Source organism: Hyaena hyaena, unplaced genomic scaffold (genome assembly GCF_003009895.1).
Source record: "Hyaena hyaena isolate Hyena2069 unplaced genomic scaffold, ASM300989v1 scaffold_364, whole genome shotgun sequence".
Taxonomy (NCBI): Eukaryota; Metazoa; Chordata; class Mammalia; order Carnivora; family Hyaenidae; genus Hyaena; species Hyaena hyaena.
The window spans coordinates 944,153-968,953 of NW_024080996.1; the positions used below are offsets into that span (position 1 = coordinate 944,153).

Here is a 24,801-nt window from a genome sequence, read left to right on the forward strand (position 1 = left end):
AGCAAAAAAAAAATAAGCTAAAACATTTCCAATTGCACAATCCAAAAATAAGCAGACCTATTCTGTTCATGTATTTTTGCAATAGGATCCATACCATAATACCATATCTTGCTTCCTCTCTCTCTCTCTCTCTCTCTCTTTTAATGCTTATTATTTTGAAAGAGATAGAGAGCAAGCAGGGGAGGGTCAGAGAGAGGGAGACAGAGAATTCCAAGCAGGATGCATGCTATCAGCGCAGAGCCCTACGCGGGGCTCAAACTCATGAACTGTGAGATCATGACCTGAGCTATAATCAAGGGATGAATGCTTAACCAGCTGAGCCACCCAGGCTCCCCTTGCTTCTTCTCTTTAATGTTGTGTTGTGAACATTTTTGCATGCCAACAATTTTTTTTTTGTTTATCTATTTATTTTGAGAGAGAGAGAGCATGCAGGGAGGGGCAGAGAGAGAGAGAGCGGGGAGAGAATCCCAAGCAGGCTCTGCCCTGTCCACATGGAGCCCCACCCACGAACCGTGAGATTATGACCTGAGCCGAAACCAAGAGTGGGATGCTCAAACGACTGAGCCCTCCAGGAACCCCCTCATCCATTGAATATTAATCTTGAGGGCAATTTATAATGGTTGCACAGTACTTTGAAATATGGTTATATCGAGGTTGATTTAACTAGTTCTCAATAAATGGACCCTTCAGTTGCTTTAAACATCTTGCTTTTGTAAGCAGCGGCACACTGATTTTCCTTGTAGCAAAATCACTGCATGCGTGCTTAATTCTTTCCATAAGATAAATTCCCAGAAATGAAATTGCAGCATTAAATTGAACGCTTTTTAAGGCTTTGAACATGTCTTCAAGTTTCTCTGTAGAAATTTATGAATTTGTGTTAAGTGTAGACTCTTAGCAGCTATGTGTGCACTTGGCAGTGCCCTCCCTGACTTGGCGCTGTCCTCTCCACCCCCTGCAGTGAACTTGGCTCTCTCACTCAGCCCACTGCCCCTGCTCTTTGCCTGGAGCAGCCTTTCTCTCCCGCACTCTCCTAGCCAACTTCCTCCTTTAGATCTCAGCCTGGACGTGAGTAGAGAGCCTCTGTGACTGTCCAGCATCTGGGGGAGACACCTCCTTTCCCCCGATGGGTAATGTCTTAGCACACTCTCCTTCCCCAGGTTACTTGCATGTCAGTCACATGGGATCATGTTTTCCTGTGGCACATTTCTATCTCAGGACCTAACTGGTCCGTAGTTATTAAATATGGTCTAACACATGAAGGAAAAAAATATATTAAGAGAAATCATACTTTTAATTAGTGGCAACTAGTCAGACGGATTCTGCTCTCGTCCTTGCCTAAAAGGAATAAACATATTTAACCATGTTTATAACGACTTTGCCTTACCTGTTCATATGGGTCCTCCAAGACCTAGACTTTTTAGCAGGGTGGTAGCAGTGACTCTCCTGGAATACAGGAAATAAAACAAGGAAGGTGTTAGAAAAGTAAGGCCTAGCTCACCACATAAGAATGGAACAGGCTTTAAGATTTGAATTGGACACGGATCCTTCTAGATGTCTGCCTCTGCTCGTTCCACAGACACCTGCTCTCCAACCTCCCATCTCTACTACCTTGTCCTTTTCTTGGATGAAGATTTTTAGGACTTTCTTTCCATTTATCATGACTTTACAACCATTTTCTTCCCTCCTTCTTACATGTGTTTGGACTTCGAAACAAGATTACTCATTATTATTAAAATAGCCAGCCCTGTCATCAGTTCTTCATTTCTGGGGGTGGAAACTACACTTGGACTTCTGAGGTTCTTTTTTTCATCTTTGCTGTGTGTGTTGTATGCTTGTTATATGCCATGAACTGTGTGAGGTGCTAGAAATACAGTGTGAATCAGAGAGACCTGGTCTTTTTCCTCAGGCCTTACTGTTTAGTAGCACTCCCTTAGGGTCAGGGCTTTAACTGATCATCATTGGCAAAAATATGTTGGTTACTTGTGGAAAACTGGGAACACAAACATATACCTTCAAAGAGAAATATCAAATATGGCAAAATAATGGTTCAGCCCATGGATCTGGAGCTAGTCTGCATGGATTCAAATCTCAGCCCTGACACTCCTTTGGCTATGTGATTTTGAACCAGATATTGAAAAAGGGGATTATTATTTTAGGTAGTGAATGAGCTGATCCATGTAACGCCTGGCCCATGCCAGATAATGTTTGTTATTATCAGTGAGAAAAGTCAGAAAGTCTGGGGAGGCAGTTGGCCTGCAAGGAAAGATGAATTGGCTTTGTAGAGGTGTGGAATTTGAAATGATGGTTGCAATAAATAAAGCGCAGTTAGGGACGCAGGACTCGAGCCCAGCGGAGAGACCCGGGCTAGACACACGTGTCCGAGAGTTGTTAGGAGGGGGGTGACCAGAATCATGGGAGGGAAAGAAGGGCAGGAGGCTAGAGAGTTCCGAGGGTTTGGAGAAACAGGAGTGGAGTGCAGAGTCCAGTATGCTTCTGAATGTAAGGGCTTCTGAATGTGGCCACGTTTATATTCTTTGGCTATTATATGCCTTCATTAGCGGCCGTATTTCCACTAATCACCGCGGGAGACTGAACGGCATCATAGCGGATCTCAGGTTAGGGAAAACAGGAATTTCATTTGGGAATGGAGTATGTTGGTGCCTCCATGTGGCCACTCTGTCATAGTGCAAGCAGGGAATTCACAGACTGCCATTTGGAGACCACTTCCCTGGCCTGAGTGGCTGTGTTAGCATTTCTCGATGTTGTGCCTCAGTCTTGTACTTACCCTAGACTCTTTCTGGAAGCTCTGTTGTTGTGATCCTCCTCATGACACTGGGTGCTGAACGTGGTTCTACTTTCAGTCTGCTGGGAAGAAGTAGGGTTGCTCACTGGGTCTCATGAAATTCTGTTGGGAAGTTTCAGCACCTTTTATCACGTCACATGTTAATGCAGATTCGCTAGGAGACTTTAATAAGAGAACCGGAAATATCCCCTTAGTTCCAGATCCTATCCCTTCTGCTACTATTGCAGCCTCCCCAGTGTTTTCCTGACGATTTTCTAGTCCTTCTGGAACAGGTCAAGAAGCAGAAAATGTCCTGTATTCAAAGCTTCATTTGGCCACAATTGTCCAGGATGATCTCCGGTATTTGCTGGCTATGGGAGCGAGAAGGCTGCAGGGAGCACTCTCTTCATAATGTAGCTTCTCTGTTGAGGACAGAAATGTTCAAATGGTGCTCAAAGACAGTGGTTGCTCTCCCAGGCCATTTGCCAGCTTGTGGTTTGACTTACTATTAGATCATGGTTTGTAAAAGAGGGATAATAGGTTGATGCCTCTCATTGGCTGGACTGTGGCTAAGAATAAGTTGCAGTCTGCATCAGAGAACAGTGTGATATAAATATCAGAGAAGTGAGGAAGGAAGAAAGAGTGGGACCACATGAGTCATAATAATATTGAAGAATTTTTCTGGGAGCTTCTGTCCTTTGTATGGGTAGGAGTCTATCAATTTTTAAAAATTAAAAAAATTGTTTTTATTTGAAAGAGAGGGAGAGAAAGGGAGAGAGGGAGGAGAGAGAGAACAGAGGAGAGAGATTGAATCCTAAACAGGTTCCATGCTCAACAAGGAGCCCAACACCAGACTCAATCCCACGACTCTGGCATCATGACCTCAGCCGAAATCGGGAGTCGTATGCTCAACCGACTGAGCCACCCAGGCAGGCACTCCAGGAGTCTCTCAATTTTAAGCTTAGATGAAAGCGTTTACTCAGTATGTTGCAGAGTCAGTCAGCATCCTACTACCTTTACTGATCCTGCACTAGTCTAAGGCACCATCGTCTCTTCCTTGAAATATTGCCTCCTTACCGGTCTTCCTGCTTCTACCTTTCCAGCCCCTTAGGATAGTCTCAACATTTCAGTTAAAGTGATCCTTTGAAATGTAAACCATATCAGAAGGAGCCAGTGGTTCCTCCGTATGAGTGAAGTCAACACAGTGATGCGTGCTCTGCCCCTAATTTTCTTTGCTTTGCTTACTCCACTTTAGCCCTGCTGGCTGCCTTACTGTCTTTAAGCACACTAGGCATACTCTGCCCTGGGGTCTGCCATTTTCCTTTCCTTCTGCCTGGAGAGTTTTTTCACTAGTATATTAGTTTTCTATTGCTGGATAAAAACATCACTATGTATTTAGCCGCTGACAACAATGTTACACACATTAATATCTCAAACAATTTGTACAGGTGCGGAGTCTGGGCATGCATGGCCTAGCTCTGTCCTCCACTCAGGGCTGCAGTGAAGGTGTTGGACAGAGCTGGGGTCTCATCTGAGGCTTGAGGTTTTCTTCCAAGCCCAGGTGGCTGTTCGTAGAATTCATTTCCTTGAAACTGTAGAACTCACAGGGGCTGACTTCTTGAAGGCTAGTGAGGGTCTCTGACTTTGGTACCCTATTTTAAAGGTTTATCTGACTGAGTTTGGCTCTCCACATACTCTTCCTTTGGTTTCATTGAAGTAAGCTGATAGAGGACTTTACCTACATCTGCAGAATCCTAAGCAGATAATCAGATGTTAGATTCTGAGTAATGGATGCTGTCTTTTCTCTGCATACCATCCCCCATCCCATATCCAAGGTGGTTGCCTGCTTCCATCAGTTTGTCTTTTAGGTTATCTTATTCCTGCTCATCCCATTCCTATTGCTATCCTAGGTCACGCATTTCTCTTATGTATCTAGAATGTTCTAGTAGGTTCTGAAGCAATCAGTCTCTCTGCTTTTGGGCTCTTCACAGAATCATCTGCATGATCACTAGATTCATCCTTTGAAATAGTCCTTTTATCATGCCAGTAATTTCCGTGGCTCTCTAATTTCTGAATGAAGGTGAAATTCACATAATATAAAATTAACCATTTTAAGACATTCAGTTCAGTGGCATTTAGTACATTCACAATGTCCTCCAGCTTTCAGCTGTACAGTGATTCCTTGTTGCTTACAGATAAAGTATGAGTTCTCTCCAAACACTTGCATCATTATCTTTCCAATATTGTCTTTCCTACATACACCCTCCAGTTCAGCTCAATTACTCTCTCTTGCTCTCAAAATTGCCCTTTTCTTTCCCACCTTTGTATATTGTAAGGTTCTAACATGTCCTGTTTGTAGTAGTTGCTTATATTTCCTAGGCCTATCCAAATTTTTTTTTTCTTTTACGTATTCTGAGGCCATGTTTTCTTATAAGAATAAACTTTGTTCTAATGCAGAGTACTTGCTGTCTGTGGCTCCAATATAGCATTTAATCCATTCTATTTTATACTATCGTTTATTAACTTTTCTTTAAAGTATTTTAAAAAATTGTTTATTTTGAGAAAGACAGTGTGAGCAGGGGAGACGCAGGGAGAGGTGGAGAGAGAGAGAGAGAGAGAATACTGAGCAGACTTCGCTGTCAGCAGGGCTCCATCCCACAAATCGAGAGACCATGACCTGAGCCGAAATCAAGAGTCGGATGCTTAACTTGTGTCCCTACACTTTTTTTCTTAGTGGGAGAAACCACAAAGCCACATATATAAGCCATATATATATATATGGAAAGAGGCTGTGGATATAGGAAAATGTGAAGAATTGGGATCTTAGATGCAATTTACCACATGTTCTCGGGCAGATTCCTCTCTGCTTCCCTACAGCACCTGACCATGGTATATATAGATGTATCAGTTACCTGTTGCTTTGTAGCAAACTTCCCCCAAACTTAGTGGCTTTAAAACATCAGCCATTGTATTTGCTCCTGACTCCATGAGTCGCCCAAGGCAGAGCTCACCTGGGATGGTTCATCTCTGCTCCGTGGGATGCCAGCCAGTCTTGCTCATGGTGGCTTCAATTTGAACTGGAGCCTCTAGCATTCACATTACTGGCTTTTCGGCTGGGACTGCTGGGGCACTAACCCCTCTCTCCTAAGGGTCTTCCAGTTTCCAAGGCTCCATCGCCCCCCATGTAGTTTCTCCAGCAGGTTAGCTGGGACTTTTTTTACATGGCCATCTCCAGGTTCCAAGAGAGTGAAACCAGAAGGCAAAGGCACTTGAGGCAATGACTCAGAAGCTGCACATCACTTCTCCTGTGTCCTGTTGGTCAGAGAAAATGATGGGCTTAGCCCAGGTTCCGTAGGAGGAGAAATACACTGCGTGGGGTGAGGGGAGTTGAGCCACAACAGTAAGACACTCAGTAAAAACTTGTTGAATGGACATTTGAACAAATGAATGAAGCAGAAGCAGAGTCTGCTTATGAAAAAAGACCCTGGTGTAGGATTCTGATGCAGTAAAATTCTGATGCAACATTCTCTACTTTCCAGTTATCTTCATATTTGTCTGCAGCCTCAGATGATAAATTTCCCCAGATTCGTTGGCATCAAACAGCAGACTTTGGCTATGTCCCCAACCTGAGGATGCCCAACACTTTCATGGCAGTAGCAATGGATCTCTGTGATAGGACGTCCCCTTACGGCAGGTACGGGTGCTTCTGGGCTTTGCTTGAACAATAATACACGCTCTTTGTCTGTGGCTTCGCTCTAATGTTCACTTGTGAGGGCCAGAGAGTGGGTGCTCTAAGGATTGGACCTTCGGAGCTTTATCTATTAATCATTTACACTGGGGATGTGCTGCAGCCACGAAAACCCTCAACATCTCAGTGCCTTGATGTGACATTTTACTTCCTGTTCACAGTACATGTCCAAAGGAAGTCAACAGAGAGGCTTTGCTCATTATAGTCATTCACAGATCTAAAGTGATGGAGGTTCCAAGTTGATCTGGGCTCCCGGTCACCTTAAAGTCTGACACTGGCGATAAAAGTAACATGCGTTACTTGTGCTCACATTGCGTTGGCTCCGAGCAGGTACTATGGCCTCGCCCGGCTTCAGTGAGAGCGGGACGTGGAATTCTTCCGTGAACTCAGAGGAGGATATCTGTGAATGGCTCCAAGACTACCATGCGCTAGCTGTGGAATACAAGGGGATTTGAAATGTGAAATGGGACCCAACACAGTGTCTGGTTTATAGTGGGAACCTGAACACATATTTATTTTTGAACAAGTGGATTTTTTTTTTATTGTCCTATCTAAACCTAGAGGGTTTTATTCGTTGAACATGTAAACAACTGATTTAGATGAAACACAGGACGGTCAGTGGTTGGAATAATGTTGAGTTAGCCCTCCTAGGCTAGTTCCAGTGCCTTTCCTCCCTCAGGGACCTGTCTTCCTTCCTTCCAAGTCCTCTGCTATTTCAAGGTTTCTAACCCATAGGAGGCCCAGAGCCCCATTTATGGCTACCATTCACTAGGTCTCTTAAGCTGACTAGCCACTGACCTATTAGATTAAGTCAAGTTTCTTTATTCTTACCTTCCTAAAGTGTGCTTTGTATAATCCTTTTTTTCCCCTCTTTTTTAAAATGTGGTTCTTGTTTGTGCAAACCCAAAGTTCTCTGTCTGTTCTTTATCCGGTAGCATCCACCCTCGAGATAAACAGACTGTGGCCTACAGGCTGCACCTGGGGGCCCGGGCTGTGGCTTATGGTGAGAAGCTGATCTTTCAAGGACCACTGCCTGAGAAGATGGAGCTCTTGGCTGACAGGGGGCTCCTCAACCTCATGTACTCACAGCAAATCCAGGTGAAGAGGCAGGACAAGATATTTGAGGTGAGAAGAAGGGCCGAAGCTTTATCCTGGCTTGGGAGTCAGAATTTCTCCACACTGAGGCCCATGTCTTCCATTGTAACATTTCCATGAAGCAGATCTTGGTGGTTGGTGGGGCTGAGTCTGTCTCAGGCGGGTGACTAAGTAGCTATTAATTCTTTAACTTGGGGCAGTTTTGACAAGACAATCAAGGGAAGGAAAATGAATCCACGTTAAACTATTCCTTTTTGTTTTTGCTCCCAGAGCGTCTATCTTTGCCCTGGCAAGAGCCTGCAGCTTTATTTGTAGGTTACCTAATGGAAGATTCCTTATTCCAGAGTATTCCCCTCATCTTGGATGTCTTTTTATGTCACACTGTGGCAAATTCTGACAGTCTTTTGAGTTTAGTTTCTCCTTTGAGAGGCTTAGCTTGGGGATTTGTAGCTCAGCGTAAATTAATGTAATGAAACTACTTTCTTCTAGTACCTAGTGAGGATCCTTCCATTGAGGAACTAGGGCTAATAATTCAAGAGCTCCTGGAGGAGTCTTCCCTAGTTGGGGGTGGGGGTGAGGCATTCTTATTGGAACATGCAAATGAGCTTCTTTGGGAACCAGGAGGCCATTAGGTGAGGTGGGGGTGGGGGTGGGGGAGGAGGTTGCTGTATGAAAAGAGGGCACTGGAGGGAATGAAAGCATATTAAAGGCAGACTTTAATTACACGAGTTCATCTAGGGCTGCTCCTTGCTTCTCCTCTGGAGTCCTAACTACATCCTCAGCTGGCCTCAGGTGCTGGGGCAGCGCTCACCCCACTGAGCTGCCTTGGACACTGGATTTTAGGCCGGTCTAGCTCCCCAGACATCTGCTTTCTGACTTCAGTTCTCCCCTGGCAGAACACCTGGCACCCGGACCCAGAATCATAGTGGGGAGCAGGACAGAATTTAACCTGGGGTACTGGATACTTCATGTCCCCTTCCTTGGACTGCTTTCCGGTTTGAGAAACGCTGTCTGTCCAAGGTCCCTTTGTGCCCCTTCCTCGTTCCCCGGCTCCTTTGGGAGTGCCGGAGTTGTAGCCGCAGCTGGACTGCCCCGCTCGCTCGGTTCCTGCCTGCCTTGCCATCTCGTCAGAAGGCTCACGGCAAGGATGCTCAGGGGAGCCTTCTCTAAATGCTCTATGTGGTTAGGTTTCCTTGTCTCCCTCAGCTAGTTAATGGTTTTTTTAGATTGATTTATCACACAAACCTTTATGATCACACCAACCGGGACTCAGATTTGCTCTGGTTGTTATAGGAAGTGGATCCTTGGCCAAGAGCCGGATTGATTTATCACACAAACCTTTATGATCACACCAACCGGGACTCAGATTTGCTCTGGTTATTATAGGAAGTGGATCCTTGGCCAAGAGCCGCTCCTTCTCTCCCTTGTAGTCTCTTGGAGTATCCTAACTGCCCTAACCATTCCTATTTTCTGATTCTCTTATTAGATCTTGTGTTGCGGTGGCCATCAGTGCAAGTGGCTCGCAGCTCCCATGGGCACTTTCTCAGCCCAGACCCTGGCCCTGGATGTCAGTTCTTGTCGTGGCACTCCAACCGCGGTTCGCTACGCCTGGACCACGTGGCCTTGTGAATATAAGCAGTGCCCCCTGTACCACCCCAGCAGTGCCCTGCCGGCTCCTCCCTTCATTGCTTTCATGACAAACCCGACTCCTGGAGACCTCCACAAGCTTGCTGAATGATTTAGTGGCACTGTGATCATTCTCTTGGCCATAAGTGTGGGTCCTTTAGATGTGGCCATTTAGGTGTTTAGCTATAGATTTCAAAGACAACTAACAGAAAGGCTGCACCGGACAGCTCCCGGCTGGCACACGGCTGTGTCCGTACTCTGGATAGATGAGCCAGTGCTGGCGGGCAAATGCTTGCTTGCCTTTTGTCCCCCAGTCTAGGTGTCTTACTGGACTAATTACCAGCTACAAGTGGGACTTCAGCGTCATTCACTTCCCTTGTGGAGAGCACAGTGTCTAACACTTTTGTCTGCTTACATCCAGACCCGTGGAAACTCATGGCTGGAAAGGATTTCAAGGCCATGTGGGCCAGCTCGTGTTTGTGTATTCTTTACAAAATCTGGTAAGTGGTTACTGAAACTCTGTGTAAAGTTTCTAAATGTCCCAACAGTGTTTTCTCATGTGGAACTGAACTCTTTCTAGCCCTATTTGTGTTCTCTTGTAACCCAAAGCCAGTTCTGTTCCTTCAGTCTAATAGTGATAATATGAATGTTTGAAACTAACCGGAACTGCACGCATGCATTTGGGGAGGTGTGAAGGGGCTGCTTTAAAGAATGAGGAGAAAAGGATGAGGCGGCGGTGGCCCAGGGAGGCTCACGCAGCCAGAAACAGGTGGAGAAAGAGGCTCAGGAAAACATGACAGTAGAGGTCACTGACAGGCAAACAGGTTAAATATAAATCTCAGGGGCACCTGGTTAAGCGGTTAAGTTGGTTAAGCGTCCGACTTCGGTTCAGGTCATGATCTCGTGGTTTGTGGGTTCGAGCCCCTCATCAGGTTCTGTGTGGGCAGCTAAGAGCCTGGAGCCTGTTTCAGATTTGTGTCTCCCTCTCTCTCTGTCCCTCCCCCACTCATGCTCTGTCTCTGTCTCAAAAATAAATAAACTATAAAAAAAATAAATTTCAGGCTTTTTAAGGTAAGAGGTTTACCTATAAAAAGGATAACCCAGATGGAAGAAAAAAGAGGCAGAAAATAAAGCTACACAATAAGTGTTTAGAAAAATAATCCAGATGGGACAAATGTGAAAGCAGACTTCTGTGAGTACGGTTAAGAATCCTAATGCAAAGAGAAAAAAAACAAAACACATACACACATAATGGTGCTTATTGGTTGATTAAAACTAGCTAATGGCACTTGACAATTGTGTCCTCTATTACGATTTGGAAAAAAGTATAATCATTAGTGATATGTAAACGTTTATAGCCCACCAAAACTGGGTTGGGAACAGGCTTGTAAATTGTCCTTTGAAGCATGAGGAAGGAGTAAGATTTATTTGAGTAGCTTCAACTCCCTTAATGGGAAAAATAAGAACTGAAGTAATAAGCACCTAACCCCAAGGGGTCCCGGTGTAGCTTTGAACAGCAGGAATTGCTGTCAGTGCCAGGATTTATTTTAGTAAAAAAACCCAAAACACAACTATGCAGTATACAAAGAACTTTGGCTCCTCTGAGGACATCCTAGTATACAATTAAATCCAAACACCCATACTTTGACCTCACATGCATCTGGCCTAAGGGGAGCCAGGAACCTAGGAACAGAGAGGCTCCAGAGAAGTAAATCTCCCGTCCACCCCTCCCCTGTGCCAACACCCATTCCCTCATGGGCTGTTCTAACTTGTGGACAGCTGGACATGGTCCGGAACCCCATACCAGGCTCCTTTCTCCCCCAGTAACCTAGTGCTCACAGTGCAGATGTTAGGTTTAGAGAGTGGATATACTAATGAAAAGTCATGTGAAACTTTATTTTCAATGGCTGAATGATTTTAAACATTCTGTGGGAACTCAGTTAATTTCCCAAATGAAAATAACTTTTTAGTATATGTAAAACGAAATTTATAACTACTGTAGATTTGGACACAAACAAAAAATAAACACGTAAAGATCACCCCACAATCCATCATTTGGCAAAAAACATTTAATAGTTTGGTAAACATTCACTTGATTTGCTTGGGTTATATTTTATACACTGTGTGTCATACTATTTTGTAATCTGTTTTTTACTAATTCTAGTAAAATAATTTTCCTATGTAAATTGAATATAGTGTTTTAGTTTGTGGGAGACCCATACTTTATTTAACCAATTTTTCCATTAGTGGACCTAGAAATTTTTTTCCAAGTTTTCCCTGTTAAAATGAATACGGTGATGAATGTTACATGCAAACATCATACTGTACTTCTTTCCTTAGGATTCTTAATGTGAAGTAACAATTTTAAGGATTAAACAGGTTTAAAAGTTTGATTCCTACAGCTTAACTCTCCTGAAGGGTCCAACAGTTTACACTCCCACCAAGGTACAGTGCCATTTACCCTCACTCCCACTGATGCTGGACACTGTCAAATTTCAATCTTGTTAACAATCCAATAGACGAAAAGATGTTTTAAGTATACCGGGGTGGGGGGTGGGGTGGATGGAAGGAGGCTCAAGTTTTTAAAAATGATGATCCATAGCAAAACATTTTACATTTATTACATGTACCCCTTTCATGTGTGTACACGTGATTTTCATATAAATACATATCTACATACTACAGTTGAAACCCAAATTTCAACTTCTTGACATGGGATGCATTCTATTAAGTTATAATTGTTTTACTTAACTTTACCAGGTTCACTCCCTAAGTTTAGGAACAACTGATGGGTTGAGATCTATACTTTGAAAATTACTCTTCTAGGAAAGCTACAAATGCTCTTATTAAAGCAAACAGCACAATAACTTACTTAAAAGGAAATCTTAAATATCTTTCTTCAGATGAGGCTCTCTTGTATGTGTTTTACTCGGACTGTAATACAAGGGGAAGGCATTTACTCCGTGAGAAAAGCAGTACACATCTTTTCTGCAGAAGTGCCCATATGTCCAGCCAACGCATGCCACGAGAAAAGAAAAACATTGAAGCACTAACGGCTTTGAGTAACCCCCCTTGTACCTCTGGTTTGCTGTTATCCTAATTTTATTTTTTTTATACTGTAAAAGGTGCACAAACTTATAAAAAGACTAGAGTTAAGAGTCAAACAATTATTAGCAGTTACTTTCGTTTCTGATACTCCCGTGGCCCGTGTGGTGTCCTCTGGACGCGGCTGCCGACCCGCCCTCTGCTGGTGCATCCGTTCCTAAGAAACAGGAAGGCCCTTCGTGTTGTCCCTGGTCAGCAGCTACAAACTGCAGCACAGTGACAGCCGACACTCCTTCCCCGTGCTCCTCCTCCTGGGGGCCTTCTGTTGCCTTCCAGCTGTCCCGGTCCCTGGCTGGACGGACAAGGGCCTCCCACGCGGTACTGCTGGGGTCCAGAAGGGGTGATGCGGTCAACCTCTACCTCAGTGCCACGGGCAGGGTCCAACACATTCGGTTCCGCACAAAATACATGGGTCAAGTTATTACAGAGCTAGTGAAGTGAAGGGGTGAGGCTGTTATGGAGGAGGGAGCCGCCCCTGTACCCCCCCCACCCCCGCCGCCCCCGGCATGTTGTATCTGTGTCATCATGTGGATTCAAGGTATTCGGCTACAAGCACATTCTCGGGTAAGGAATGGCAAAGAGCCAGGAGAAGAGGTTACAGAGGACTTTTTGGTTCCCTTGAAAGATGTGAAGTGTGAAGAAAAAGGTGAACAGCATGCCCTGGGCCAGCCTCTCTGGCCTGGGGAGAAGCAGACTGGACTGTGATCGCCCGCACGCGGAAAAGCAGCAGCTGCTGGGCCCTCATTCCCGGAGCAAGGATCAGAATCCTGGCGGAAGGCTGGGACTCCTCCCACCGCTCCCTCCAGAGTCTGCAGCCTGCTCTCATTCTGGCTTTCAGAACACAGGTTTCCTCTACCACCTTGGGCAGAGCTAAGCAAAAAAGCCAAAACAAACAAACAAAAAAACCACCTGATTACAACAAGATGAAAATAAGCAGATTTGTAAAGAGAAATTTATTGCTAAAAATAAAGCAGCTGAAGTTTTTTCCAGGGAACACCGTCACCACAGGAACCTCCATAACAAAACGTGTCTCTCCTTCGCTCCTGAACTGCTGCCTTCCTCCATATTCTGAGTTTTGCTTTAAGTTAAATGACGTAGTATCTGACCCCTTTCCTGATCAATCAGAAGACTGAGTTGGGCTGCACGGTGACAGAGACTTCAGGTGCTGCAGGTGAGTGTCTACCAGGGATTCGTGCGTCAGGAACACGGGTTGGTAAGAAGACACAAAGGCCGTGGGCTGAAGCTCTGGAAGGTCCAAGGATCCTGGGGAAGAAAATTCCTTCAGTTCCACTGCTGCCCAGGAATCTCAGGGGACCGATCCGACCCCTGAATGTCCTTTCAGTACCTAACACGCTTGCTCCTGTCAGCTAATTTTGCCCTTGCTTGGTAAGACAGGACAGAAATTTACTTTTTTTTTTTTTTACAAATAGTTTATTGTCATGTTGGTTTCCATATAACACCCAGTGCTCATCCCCACAAGTGCCCTCCTCCATGCAGAAATTTACTTTTACCATGGAGAAAACTGTGGCCAAAATGGATGAAGTAATTTGTCTAGGGTTATATAGTATATAGACCAAAAAAATGAGAATTTTAATTCTATGAGTTCAAGTCCAGAGCTCTCCCTATATGACCCAATGCCAGATCCCGTGACCGTCCCCCCTTCCCCCCCCCCCGGTTTGTGGGAGGGAACCCACCCAGCACAGGTGGGACCAAGGCAGCAGTTGCTCCCCTTCACTTAACATGAAATTCTTATCCTGAGCAGTAAACCTTCCCCTGCAGTGCCACCTGGGTCTGTCTCCGGTGGGAAAACAAGAATGCCTGGTTTCTCTGCGGCCTCCCCCCACTCCCCCTGCCGACCCCGTGACCCCTGCAAGTGCTCCTGGAGAGCCCCGCAGGGTGGCCCGCCCTCGCACTTGGGGCCCTCAGTGGTCGGGGCAGCGAAGTTTCTAACACTTCCTGCCCGGCTACTTGATATACTCCGCTACCCATGAGGAGCACACAGCAGCCTAAAAACAGACAATTTTCAAATCAGGAAGGGAAAATTAGGCTACCTTGCAGAATGGGATCAGTATGATCTTCATCAAAGGCCTGTCTCTGAAAGGCTTCAAAGCTTATACTTGCACTATCCTCTGCCAGTCCTTGGGGTGGCTGCCCGTCTCCAGGTTTCCATATATCAAACTTCACCCACTGGTAACTGCAGGAGCAAAGGGCATCATTATCAAGAGTTGTCGTTAGCCACCATAACCCAATCTTCCTTCCACAGAGATCAGGTATGTTTTTTCCGTAGATCTTTCCCGTATGTACCTAAGAATCATGTTAACGAAAACACTAAGAGAAGATAGGCAGCTCTAGTGACATGTTATTCTGCAGGATTTCCCAACCCTTCTGCTGTCCTGACACACACAGAAAATGCTAGTTCTAGTACAGCGGGGGTACTGGCTTCTGCCTCTCATCCGGAGGGCTAGGAGGACTAATAGAGAGGCACACCGGCTAAGGAGCAAGCCTGCTTTGAACACAGAAGAACTCAGCATGACAATGAGCAAAGCAGTAACTTACTTGATGCATTTTCGAGCTCCTGGACAACTCTGAATCAGGTTGTGAATGGTTGGGTGAGAAAACCCAAAAAAGTCAGCTCCGGCTGGAAGCAGGCTGGGCATGAATTTCCCCCTAAAGAGGAGAGGGAGGACGATAGTTTAAAAGTTTAGAGGGAGATGAGAATGGCTTTAGGAATGGAATGTGGGGATGAATGCCGAGAACAAAATTTCTCGACTTGGATACTGTGGAGAAATCCAAAGGATTTCTGGTAAGAAATCTAAAGGATGCAGGATAGTTTTCTATAAGGGCTCTCCAGTAAAAGCAAGGAAAAGTCTCAGTGTAGCACAAGCAACCTATTTAGACCATCTTCAAGTTTCAACTTACATAGTAACACTTATGGTCTTGAGCAGTTCTGCATGACAGGCATCTGCAGAAGAGGTGACAATGGCATTCTGGGGGTCATCTTCGGGAACAATTTCAAACTGAGAAAGATGAAGGAGTTATGAGATCAACTCTGAAGGAGAAAGTGGTAGAGAGAAAAATCACACTACTTCTATAACTAATTTTTACTCTAGCACTTGAGCTGATGTATAGGATATTAGAAGGTGGGTCCAATTTCCTAGAGGGCTATTAAAAATTCAAACAAATCCAAGAAAACACAGAAAGTCTTTTAACCATTTCAGTTCTAAACACCTTGTATGACTGCTCTCAAGTCCACACTTAATTTGTTACATGCCTTTCCTATCCACTTACTTACATCTGTCGGTACGAATACAAATGGTACTTTAAAAATACATGAGATTAAATAAGATCATGTAATTTTATGTTTACTTTGTGCTATCTAAGAGGAATAAGGCCATTCTGACTCCAAGCCCCATTTATTTTTTGAATTGCAAAATACCTTGACTATAAATATATATAAAAATAATCCTTAACTCAAAATTCTACTGAGGAATTTTTGCCAAGTATTTTTGTAACAAATACTGTTGAGCCAACTTAATCCCTTGACCAGTTTTCTGTAAGTTCAATGAATTTTTGCATAGAAAATATTTAGCCAATTAAGTTCCCTTACTAGTGTTCTTTTTATAAAGTTCAGTTAAACAGTATCCATTTTCTCAAAGAGGACCTAAAGATGGCCAACATACACATAAAAAGATGCTCAGCATCACTCATCATCAGGGAAATACAAATCAAAACCACACTGAGCTACTACCTCACACCTGTCACAATGGCTACATTTAACAACACAGGCAACAACATGCTGGTGAGGATGTGGAGAAAGGGGACCCCTCTTACACTGCTGGTGGGAATGCAAACTGGTGCAGCCGCTCTGGAAAATAGTATGGAGGTTCCTCAAAAAGTTCAAAATAGAACTATCCTACAGACCCAGTAATTGCACTACTAAGTATTTACCTAAAGGATACAAAAATACTGATTTGCAGAGGCACATGCACCCCGATGCTTACAGCAGCGCTATCAACAACAGCCAAATCTTAGAAAGAGCCAAATGTCGCCCAATGAGTGATGAATGGATAAAGAAGATGTGGTATATACACACAGTGGAATACGACTCAGCCATCAAAAGAATGAAATCTTACCATTTGCAACAGGGAGCTACAGTCTATTTTGCTAAGCGGAAGTCAGTCAGAGAAAGACAAACACCATGTAATTTCACTAATGTGTGGAATTTAAGAAACAAAACAGATGAACGTACGGGAAAGAAGAAGAAAGAGGCAAACCATAAGCAGACTCTTAAGTCTAGAGAACTGGGGGTTGCTAGAGGGGACTTTGGTGGGGAATGGGTTAAATAGAAGACGGATATTTAGGAGGGCACTTGTGATGAGCACCGGGTGTTATATATGCACATGATGAATCACTGAATTCTCCTGAAACCAATACCGCACTGTTAACCAACTAGAATTTAAATAAAAACTTAAAAACAAAAAAACAAAACAGTATCCAGGTTTTCCAATGTTTACTAAAATTATCCCAAACAGGATCCATTTATTTTCTGTATATTTTCAAAGGATAATGTGCATTATTAATCATTTTTTAGAATCCAAAATATACTTTTCTGAGTATGGTTTCTCCTGCTGTTAGTTTTCTTCTGCAGTTATTCAAGTTTACTGTGTCAAATTTTAGAACTTTTAAAATTTTGTGAATAATAATCTTGTGGTAGTTTTAATCAGTGGTTTTGTTACTTTGACTAATGACATATGTTACCAATTTAAGATACTGACAGTTTATATTTATTTATTTCTCAGCTAATTTATGGAAAAAACTGTGAGCCATTATCTTCAAATATTCCAGGACTGCTCTCTTTTTGGTACTGGTCATGTCAATTCCAATCTTTTTTTTTTTTTTTTTTAATGTTTGTTTATTTAATTTGAAAGAAAGACAGCAAGCAGGAGAGGGGCAGACAAGAGGGGAAAGAGGGAAGACAGAATCCCAAGGCAGCTCACTATCAGCACAGAGCCTGATGCAGGGCTCAATCTCAGAAACCAGAAGATCATGACCTGAGGTGAAACCAAAAGGCTGATGCTTAACTGACTGAGCTACCCAGGTGCCCCCAATTCCAATCTTTTATACTGTGTGCAAACTATCCTATTTTGCACAAAGAGCAATTAAAAGGCCAAAATCTCATTTTTTGGTCTTGGAGAGCTTTCCCTGTTAATATGTATAACTGTACTTCATTCTTTTAACTGCTATATAATATTTCATAAAGTGGATAAATCTTAATTTTTAATCATTCTCCTACTGATGGGCATTTCAGCTATTTCTAATTTCTTGCCATTACAAACAATGCCATAATGTAGATTTTGATACGTAACTCTTTTGTTCACATTTGCACACTTCTCTAGGAAATAACTTCAACACCTAGCAGTGTATGGTCAAAGGATACACATACTAAACTTGCTGATATTGCCAAGTTGTCTTCCAAAAGACTGCAAGTTTTCACTCACACTAATGCTTGTTTTGCCTACACCCTGGCCAACACTCAATATTCTCTCTCTGCTGTCTGCCTATGAGCAAAATCGTTTTACCTGCATTTCTCTAATTGCTAATGAGGTCCATTCTTACCAACCATCTGCACTGTTTCAACAGATACCTGTTGTACCTGATTGCTTTTTATATTTGACCAGAGGAACACTTTATGTGGATACTAATCCACTGTTATATGCTTTGTTCCTATTTTTTGCTTGAGTTTTAACTTGGATTATGGTGTCTTCTGTCATTTGTCAATTTTTTAATAGTCAAATCTGTTCTCTTTTACAGCTTCCACATTTCATGCCTTGCTCAAGAAAAGCTTTCACCTCACTCTCAGATTATAAAAATATTCTTCTATATTTTAAGATATAAAACATTCTATAAAGCTAAAGAAACTAAAATTCCTATTAGCATTTATAGACAAAGAGATGAAAAAGAATTGTCTGAAACACACTCCAGTATATGTACTTTTAGTATACACTACAGATACCCCTTGATTTTAGTTGGAAAAAAATTAAGGCTCACAATATACCTGAAAAATAATGTCCAGAAATCAGCTAAAAAACGAAGCAAAACAAAACACCTAAAACCCCTACAAACTCTTCTTTTCAAAAATATTTTAGCAGTTTGTCTTCAAGGAATTAAGAACCAGCTTGTCAATATCCATGATAATTCTATTAGAATTTTTATTAGATCTGCATTGAAATTATAAATTTGTTATAAATATGGTATATTGCTATAATGGGAGTCTGTTACAGTACATTACTAAAAAAAATTTTTTTTTGTTTATTTTGGGAAGAGAGAGCGTGAGCGGAGGAGGGGCAGAGAGAGAGGGAGACACAGAATCCGAAGCAGGATCCAGGCTCCGAGCTAGCTGTCATCACAGAGCACAATGTGGGGCTTGAACCCATGAACCTTCACATCATGACCTAAGCTGAAGTCGGATGTTTAACTGACTGAGCCACCCAGGTGCCCCCTGTTACAGTACTTTCTAAACAGAACTCCTGCATGGCCAAGTCATCTGAACACTCAGAGCACTCTCATCAGGACAGAAGCGATGCAGGATTACCCACATGCAGCAGGCAGGCTCTCAGCTTCTGCTCAAAGGTTCCTTTCCCTGTCTCTACTTCCTTCCGCCCAACTTTCTAGTGATCTGTAACACCAGCGAAGGCTGCAACTTTGAAAATGGTTTATTTTTCCCAATGGTCAGAGGTGATGGTTGGGGAAAACGAACTCCCTTGCATCACAGCAGTGAGAAGGATGAACAAAAGTATTTAATAAGACTAAGTTTTGGGGCACCCGGGTGGCTCAGTTGGTTGGGCATCCAACATTGGCTCAGGTCATGATCTCACAGTCTGTGAGTTTAAGCCCCGCTTTGGGCTCTGTGTTGACAGCTCAGAGCCTGGAGCCTGTTTCAGATTCTGTGTCTCCCTCTCTCTCTGCCCCTTTCCCACTCACACTGTCTCTCTGTCTCAGAAGTAAAGAAACGTAAGAAAAAACTGTTTTAAAAGACTAAGGTTCACATCTCCCAGATCCTTAAGAGTGTGTGCGACCAGAAACACCAACGTGGTTTCTCTGCTACCTCCATTTTAGCCCTACTTGAAATAGCAGAATATCAAATTAATCTTTCTTGTATATAGGCCTGCGCTATACAATTAAGCACGCTTGCTCAGCCTGCCAGTCACCATAGCAACGGTACAAGCAGCAGGGTTCAAAGGAAAGGGCGTCAGTAGGAGAGTCGGACAGACATAGATTAAAATCCCAGTTCAATCGCTTATTAGCAAAGGTTTGCTTGGGACCAATCGCTTTTCTGCATCTTGGAGATACCCAGATGGTTATTATACAGGATGTACTGAGAGTGTCAAAATGGGTAGTGGCTGTCATAGAGAAGGTTCTAAAAGAAAAAAAAAAAAGAAAAAAGAAAAGAAGAAGAAGAAATAAAAGAATACAGTAGCTAATAATAGAGTGGGTACCTGAGGCTGCACCCCACCATCCTTGATCTGACAGGTATACAGACACTTCTGGTCTGGGCACCTCATGCTGGCGTACATCCGAGTACTGCAGTAGCCCACAGGGTAGATGGCACTCTCATCATGGAAGCCAGGTCGGTCGGTGATGATCTATAAAAAAGATTCCCCCAATCTGCGACTGAGGTCACTGGAGAATCCCGAAGTCCAGTGCACCATGGTGGCCTTTCAAATCACTTTGGGGCTGCAGAGAGTGACTCAAATCACAGAGAGAAAGCGTGTCGGCTGCACAGTGGACAAAACTGACCTGGTTTCCTAGGGACTGGAGACTTTCTGGGGTTGGTGTGGATCGGCAAGGGGCTGCTGCTGATGGGAACAGGGAGGGCAGGCTCAACCCCATTCCCATATTTCTGATTCTCCTCTCTCTGTATCGCTGGTCTCACTCACCTCCCCCAGGCTATATACTGTTAGACCCCCCAGTCCGATGGGGAACACAGGCCGTCCTGAGGGATCCAGGGCAATGGGCTGAACCAGCTTGCGAGCACCTCCCTCCATTTTCTTTTTCTTGGATGTTTTCTTCAGAACTGAAACGCAAATCTGGGGTCACCCACTTTAAGCCCCTCTCAATGCTGAGGGGAAGGGGAAAAATTTACACATGAATGCTAAGAGCAGTAAGCTGATCCTGTTCTGTACACTCACTGAATGGGCACATGGGACTTTTCCCCAAAGCCCGGAGTACCTTTCTAACCCACCCACCTGGCAATGGCTAATTTCAGTATCAGCGCTGAGGACCTAAGAGCCTTGCAGTTTTGAAGCTTCTTCATTTATCAGATCAGAAATTTCCCATGCCATCCATGTGCTCAAAAGGCCACCTAGCCCATTTCCCTGCCTCCAGGAAAGACTGAACTGAAGGCAACACAGAGAGCCGGGGGTGTGGGAGAAGGGGAGGCCTTAGCCTGCTCCCTTCCACTGAACCAGGTCTGACTAGAATTCCTCCACCCAGAGTGGCTCTACTACACCTGCTTTCCAAGGGCTATTAGGGCTGCTAAGGGACCAGATGAGGGTTTAAGCATATCTGTGGCCGTGTGTGTCTACCAGTTAGTACTGGGTCTTTGTCATTAGTTGTGGAGCCACTGGGGCCACTGATATCATCTCCCCAAGGTACCTTCCAGTTTGTTGTTCTCTTTGCCTTTTTCTTTTTTCTCCTTCTTGGATTTCTTCCCAAATGGTTCCTCAGCCCCAGAGCTGGGCACAGACATGGACCCAACTCCCTGGACGGTCCCCACAGAGTTGGCCACACTGTAAGTCAGGGGCACACTGGAGCTGTGGGAAGGAGCTGCAGCCTGTACCTCCGCTTCGGTTAGAGCCTGAAGCTGGAGGAGCTTCTTTAGCAAATACCTGAGGTTGGGAAGGAGAAGGAGCATAGGTATGGGTATGAACTTCTCTTTTATCTCACTTCAGTATTACTTCAGTACTGGAAAAGCCAGAATTATATACAGATTATTACACTCATAAAAATAAGGTTCTTCTTGGACCCAGGTGAATAAGAGGCTCCAGGGGACACTGCCTCGAGAAGCCAAAGATCAGGGCTGAAGTTTATCTCTCTTGCATCTGGAGGGCTCCTCTACCTTGATGTTGAGAGGTATCATGCTTCCGAAGGGCATGTACCACGATCTGATCTGCTCATGTATGAGTTATATACTCCCAGTGTGCTTTGCACAGAATACTGCATACTGAATAAATATCTGTGGAATGAGAGGTAGTTTCTTTTATCCCTTGACTTTTGTAACTGGGTAGTTACAAGAAGATAGCTTATCAGATGTGGCAAGAGGGCCGTGTCAGAAAGGTGAATAGAGGCACTGTCTCATCACCATGATCTAACACGACTCGGGTAAGTGGGAACCAATACCAGAGACTGTGAGTTTCTCTGTACTTGACCAGAGCCAATAGGCTGTGTAATGCATAAAAATCCCACTGGGAAAAATCTACTGACCAGTAATACCCTATCAACCACTGAAAATGGGATTCTGAACACAACATGAAGGCAGCTCACCGTCTTTCTTCTTTTGCTTTAAGAAATTTTTCCTCCAGACGAGCAATTTCATCACAAATAGCAGCATTTTCCTTTAAGAAAAGTGTTTTGGATATAATCACATTAAGAGAACAGAAGATCAAAGTATTATGCTGGGAAGAGAAGCTATATTTCAAACCAAGAAGTCTGTGTTGCTGGGTGAGAAGAACAAGTTAGTCTAATTTGAAGACCAACTATTAAGAAAACCTACAGGTAAAGGTAGAGTCAAATTCCATTATGGGCAGGGTCATTACATAATTTATTGAAACTGGGGCAACTCAGAGTGAAAAAGGGGTGCTTTTGACTATTATTCCGGTACAGTATGGTAGACTGGGGTTGCCCTAAGCAAACCAAGATGTATGATCACGATACTAAGGGTTAGACCTTGGCAGAGAAACGCGCATACTGCTTAAATCCATATAGGCTTAAATTTAATCCTTACAAATATGAGAAATGTCCGTTCCCAAGTGCCTTGATTCTGTGGAGCTAACAGCTCCAAGCTTTGCTAACCCAAAGCAACCGTACAGTATGAACCTTAAAAGGACAGCTGGACAGAATAAAATCAACTCTGGTATGCAAAATTCTTAAACTTCACAATCTCCTTATGTGCATCCAAGCATCATCTATGACTTTCTGACTCAACCTATTTCCCAAGCATCAGTTGTAAAGGAAATGCTCTCATCTGGATATTCCACAAGTGAGACCTCAAACTTTGAATGTTCAAAGCAATATCCCTTTTCTTCACAAAGCCTACTTCATGTACCTGACAGAATCAATGTCCTAATAACATAGACTTCAGGTAGCTCTGACATGTAGAGGATACAAGAAAATGAACAGTCAATTAAGTATCAAGTCCTCTTAATTCTACTTTTTTCATTTCCCTCCAGTGCACACAGCCAGTGCTAAATAAATGCTTTTGGAATGAATGTTCTAATTTCCAAACCTTTCCTTGTGCTACCAAAAAAGCAGGGATATGTTCAAAAGTGTGGTTGAAAGAAGAGGTAAGGTGGTGATTCAGACATGGAAGCCCACTTGAGGACTCCATTCCCTATTCCCCAGCACTGAGGCAAGCTTGAGCAAGCCAGCATGCTAGAACACAAAGTTGTGGCTGGCTGGCCAGTTCACTTAGTCAATACACTCAGTACCTCCAAAATAAAATAACAGAAGAAACACCTGAGAGACTCAAGAGGTTAGAAGGGTGTTGGTGGAGAATTACTGAAAGCTTCTTGAGCCTGTTGAGGGAAGAGGTCAGTTATGCGTATTTGGGGTGCTTGGGAAATAGGCTGTGGAGTGGAAGTATTAAAGGCAGTAGGACCAGGAATCAAGGCGGGCACACAGCGCCCTTATACGTCATCTCTTGGGGTCTCGGTGATGCCATTTTTAAAAACAGTGCCTCGCTCTAGGGTTCTCTTGAAAATAAAACGTCTTTCCAAGAGTTTCGTGGTAAGAAGGATGACAAACTGGCACATGTTCTAGATGTCAAGCACTTTACTTTCCTCAAAATAAATCTTCACGACTCGGAAAGGTGGTTGGCTCTCTTCGGAAAACAGAAGAGTGGAGAAATTAGCTAATGTGCCCAAGGACACAAGGTTAACGAGAAGTAACGTGTACCGCAAAAGCTAACACTACGGATTCGGCTACTCTGGGAGGGGGACGGTGTGGGGAAAGATTTCGCGCATTAGGAGTGTCGAGGCGGAGAAGGGCCGAGCGACACTCAGACTCACAAACACGGTGGCTTTGGCCGCTTTGCGCAGCCGCAGGTACTTGAGCCGGTACTTCTCGTTCTGGCTCTTCTTCGGGAGCTTTTTCATCCTGGCCTTGGTGGACTGCAGCGGGGCCCGCGGCGAGGCCGGGCCTCCCAGCAGGCTCATGGTCCGGCCCCGCTACGGGGCCTCCAGGGAGCGGCCGACATCGGCTCCCAGGCCGAAAAGCGCCAGCTTCGTCTCTTCTGGGCTTCCAGGGGCCGGCTTCAAGGAATCTACTCCTCTAGAACTTTCCCAAGGCGGACGGCTGGACCAGAAGACCGGCAACAGACATCAGGCCGCCGGGCCTCCCAGCACTTCCGCGTCTGCGTCGGAAGTAAGCCCCTCCCGGAAGTTACGTAACGGCGCCGGCTGCGTGTAACTTCCGGAGCCGTCAGCCTGGGGCGGTTTGTGATCAGAGGTTTGGAGCAGGGAGGCGTGAGTGCAGGCGGCGAAGATCACCCTCGGTACCTCGCCGCTGGGTGCTTAGCTGAGGAGTGTTACTGTGCAGCTGACATCTAAAAGCCCCTAAATCTTCGCGGCACGAATCTCACACACGCTCCCCCCAGCCCACTGCGTTTCAACTCGTTTTCCACACCGTCCCAACGTAGGTCTTCCCAAATTGTGGGACGCACTTGAACGCCTGTGTTGGCACTGCGGCTTTCCAGTATTCAGCTCGCTTATAGGTTTCCCCAGAGCCCATGAGGCCGAGGTTTTACTAGGATCTGATCTGGGACAACACTGGTGAATAGAAAAAAGTCTTCTGCCTCCTCAAGTTAGACTCTAGAAAGAAAGACAAGAGTTTTTATAACAAACTAGCACTAAGTAGGCACTCAGTAAATGTTTCCCTGATGAAACAAAAAGTGTGTGTCTGGACCTATACTTATATTTATTTAGCGCTAACTCTATTTTTTTTTTTGAAATTAAATCATTTTTATTGCTAGAAGTTAATTGACAAGTGTTAAAGAGAAAAATTCACAATTACTATTAAAGAACTGAAGGCTTGGTATATATAATTTAGGAATTGATACTACTCACATAACTGTTCAGCTTTAGGTGAAGGTTAACAGAAAGGGGTTCTTACACTGAAACTAAAGATTAACATGATGTATTATTTTAAATTAAAATATTTAAACCACTGT

At 44.1% G+C, this 24,801-nt stretch overlaps 2 protein-coding genes and 1 long non-coding RNA gene across 16 annotated transcripts in view; 2 read left to right on the top strand and 1 right to left on the bottom strand.

Moving 5' to 3' along the window:
• Positions 1–10,161, top strand: part of SIAE (sialic acid acetylesterase) — a 66,086-nt gene extending 55,925 nt beyond the window's left edge. For all 14 annotated transcript variants that reach the window (XM_039250179.1, XM_039250182.1, XM_039250183.1 and 11 more), the window contains 3 exons: positions 6,322–6,476; positions 7,466–7,655; positions 9,112–10,161. In XM_039250179.1, coding sequence (XP_039106110.1) covers positions 6,322–6,476; positions 7,466–7,655; positions 9,112–9,363 — 597 coding nt within the window. In that variant the 3' untranslated portion in view covers positions 9,364–10,161. The remainder of the gene's footprint in view (positions 1–6,321; positions 6,477–7,465; positions 7,656–9,111) is intronic.
• Positions 10,162–10,235: 74 nt separating this feature from the next.
• LOC120243927 lies at positions 10,236–12,413 on the top strand. Its single transcript, XR_005531436.1, has 2 exons — positions 10,236–11,696; positions 12,155–12,413. It is a non-coding gene; the product is annotated as an uncharacterized LOC120243927 (long non-coding RNA).
• Positions 12,414–13,280: 867 nt separating this feature from the next.
• On the bottom strand, positions 13,281–23,988 carry TBRG1 (transforming growth factor beta regulator 1). The gene is made up of 9 exons (XM_039250158.1): positions 23,642–23,988; positions 21,900–21,970; positions 21,012–21,244; positions 20,294–20,430; positions 19,853–19,999; positions 15,276–15,373; positions 14,913–15,023; positions 14,408–14,550; positions 13,281–13,619 (listed from the first exon to the last, which is right to left on the bottom strand). Exons 1-9 carry the CDS (start codon positions 23,786–23,788, stop codon positions 13,474–13,476), a joined length of 1,233 nt encoding a protein of 410 aa, XP_039106089.1. The 5' UTR covers positions 23,789–23,988; the 3' UTR covers positions 13,281–13,473.
• Positions 23,989–24,801: the final 813 nt, after the last annotated feature.

Bases quoted from the DNA above. Each gene is read 5' to 3' on its own strand.
- TBRG1 (XM_039250158.1), bottom strand. From the start codon at position 23,788: ATGAGCCTGCTGGGAGGCCCGGCCTCGCCGCGGGCCCCGCTGCAGTCC. The intron at 21,245-21,899 runs GTGAGCTGCCTT...TCCCAACCTCAG, and splicing joins AAAGCAAAAGAAGAAAGACG to GTATTTGCTAAAGAAGCTCC. The intron at 14,551-14,912 runs GTAAGTTACTGC...TTGCTCCTGCAG, and splicing joins GGAGCTCGAAAATGCATCAA to TTACCAGTGGGTGAAGTTTG.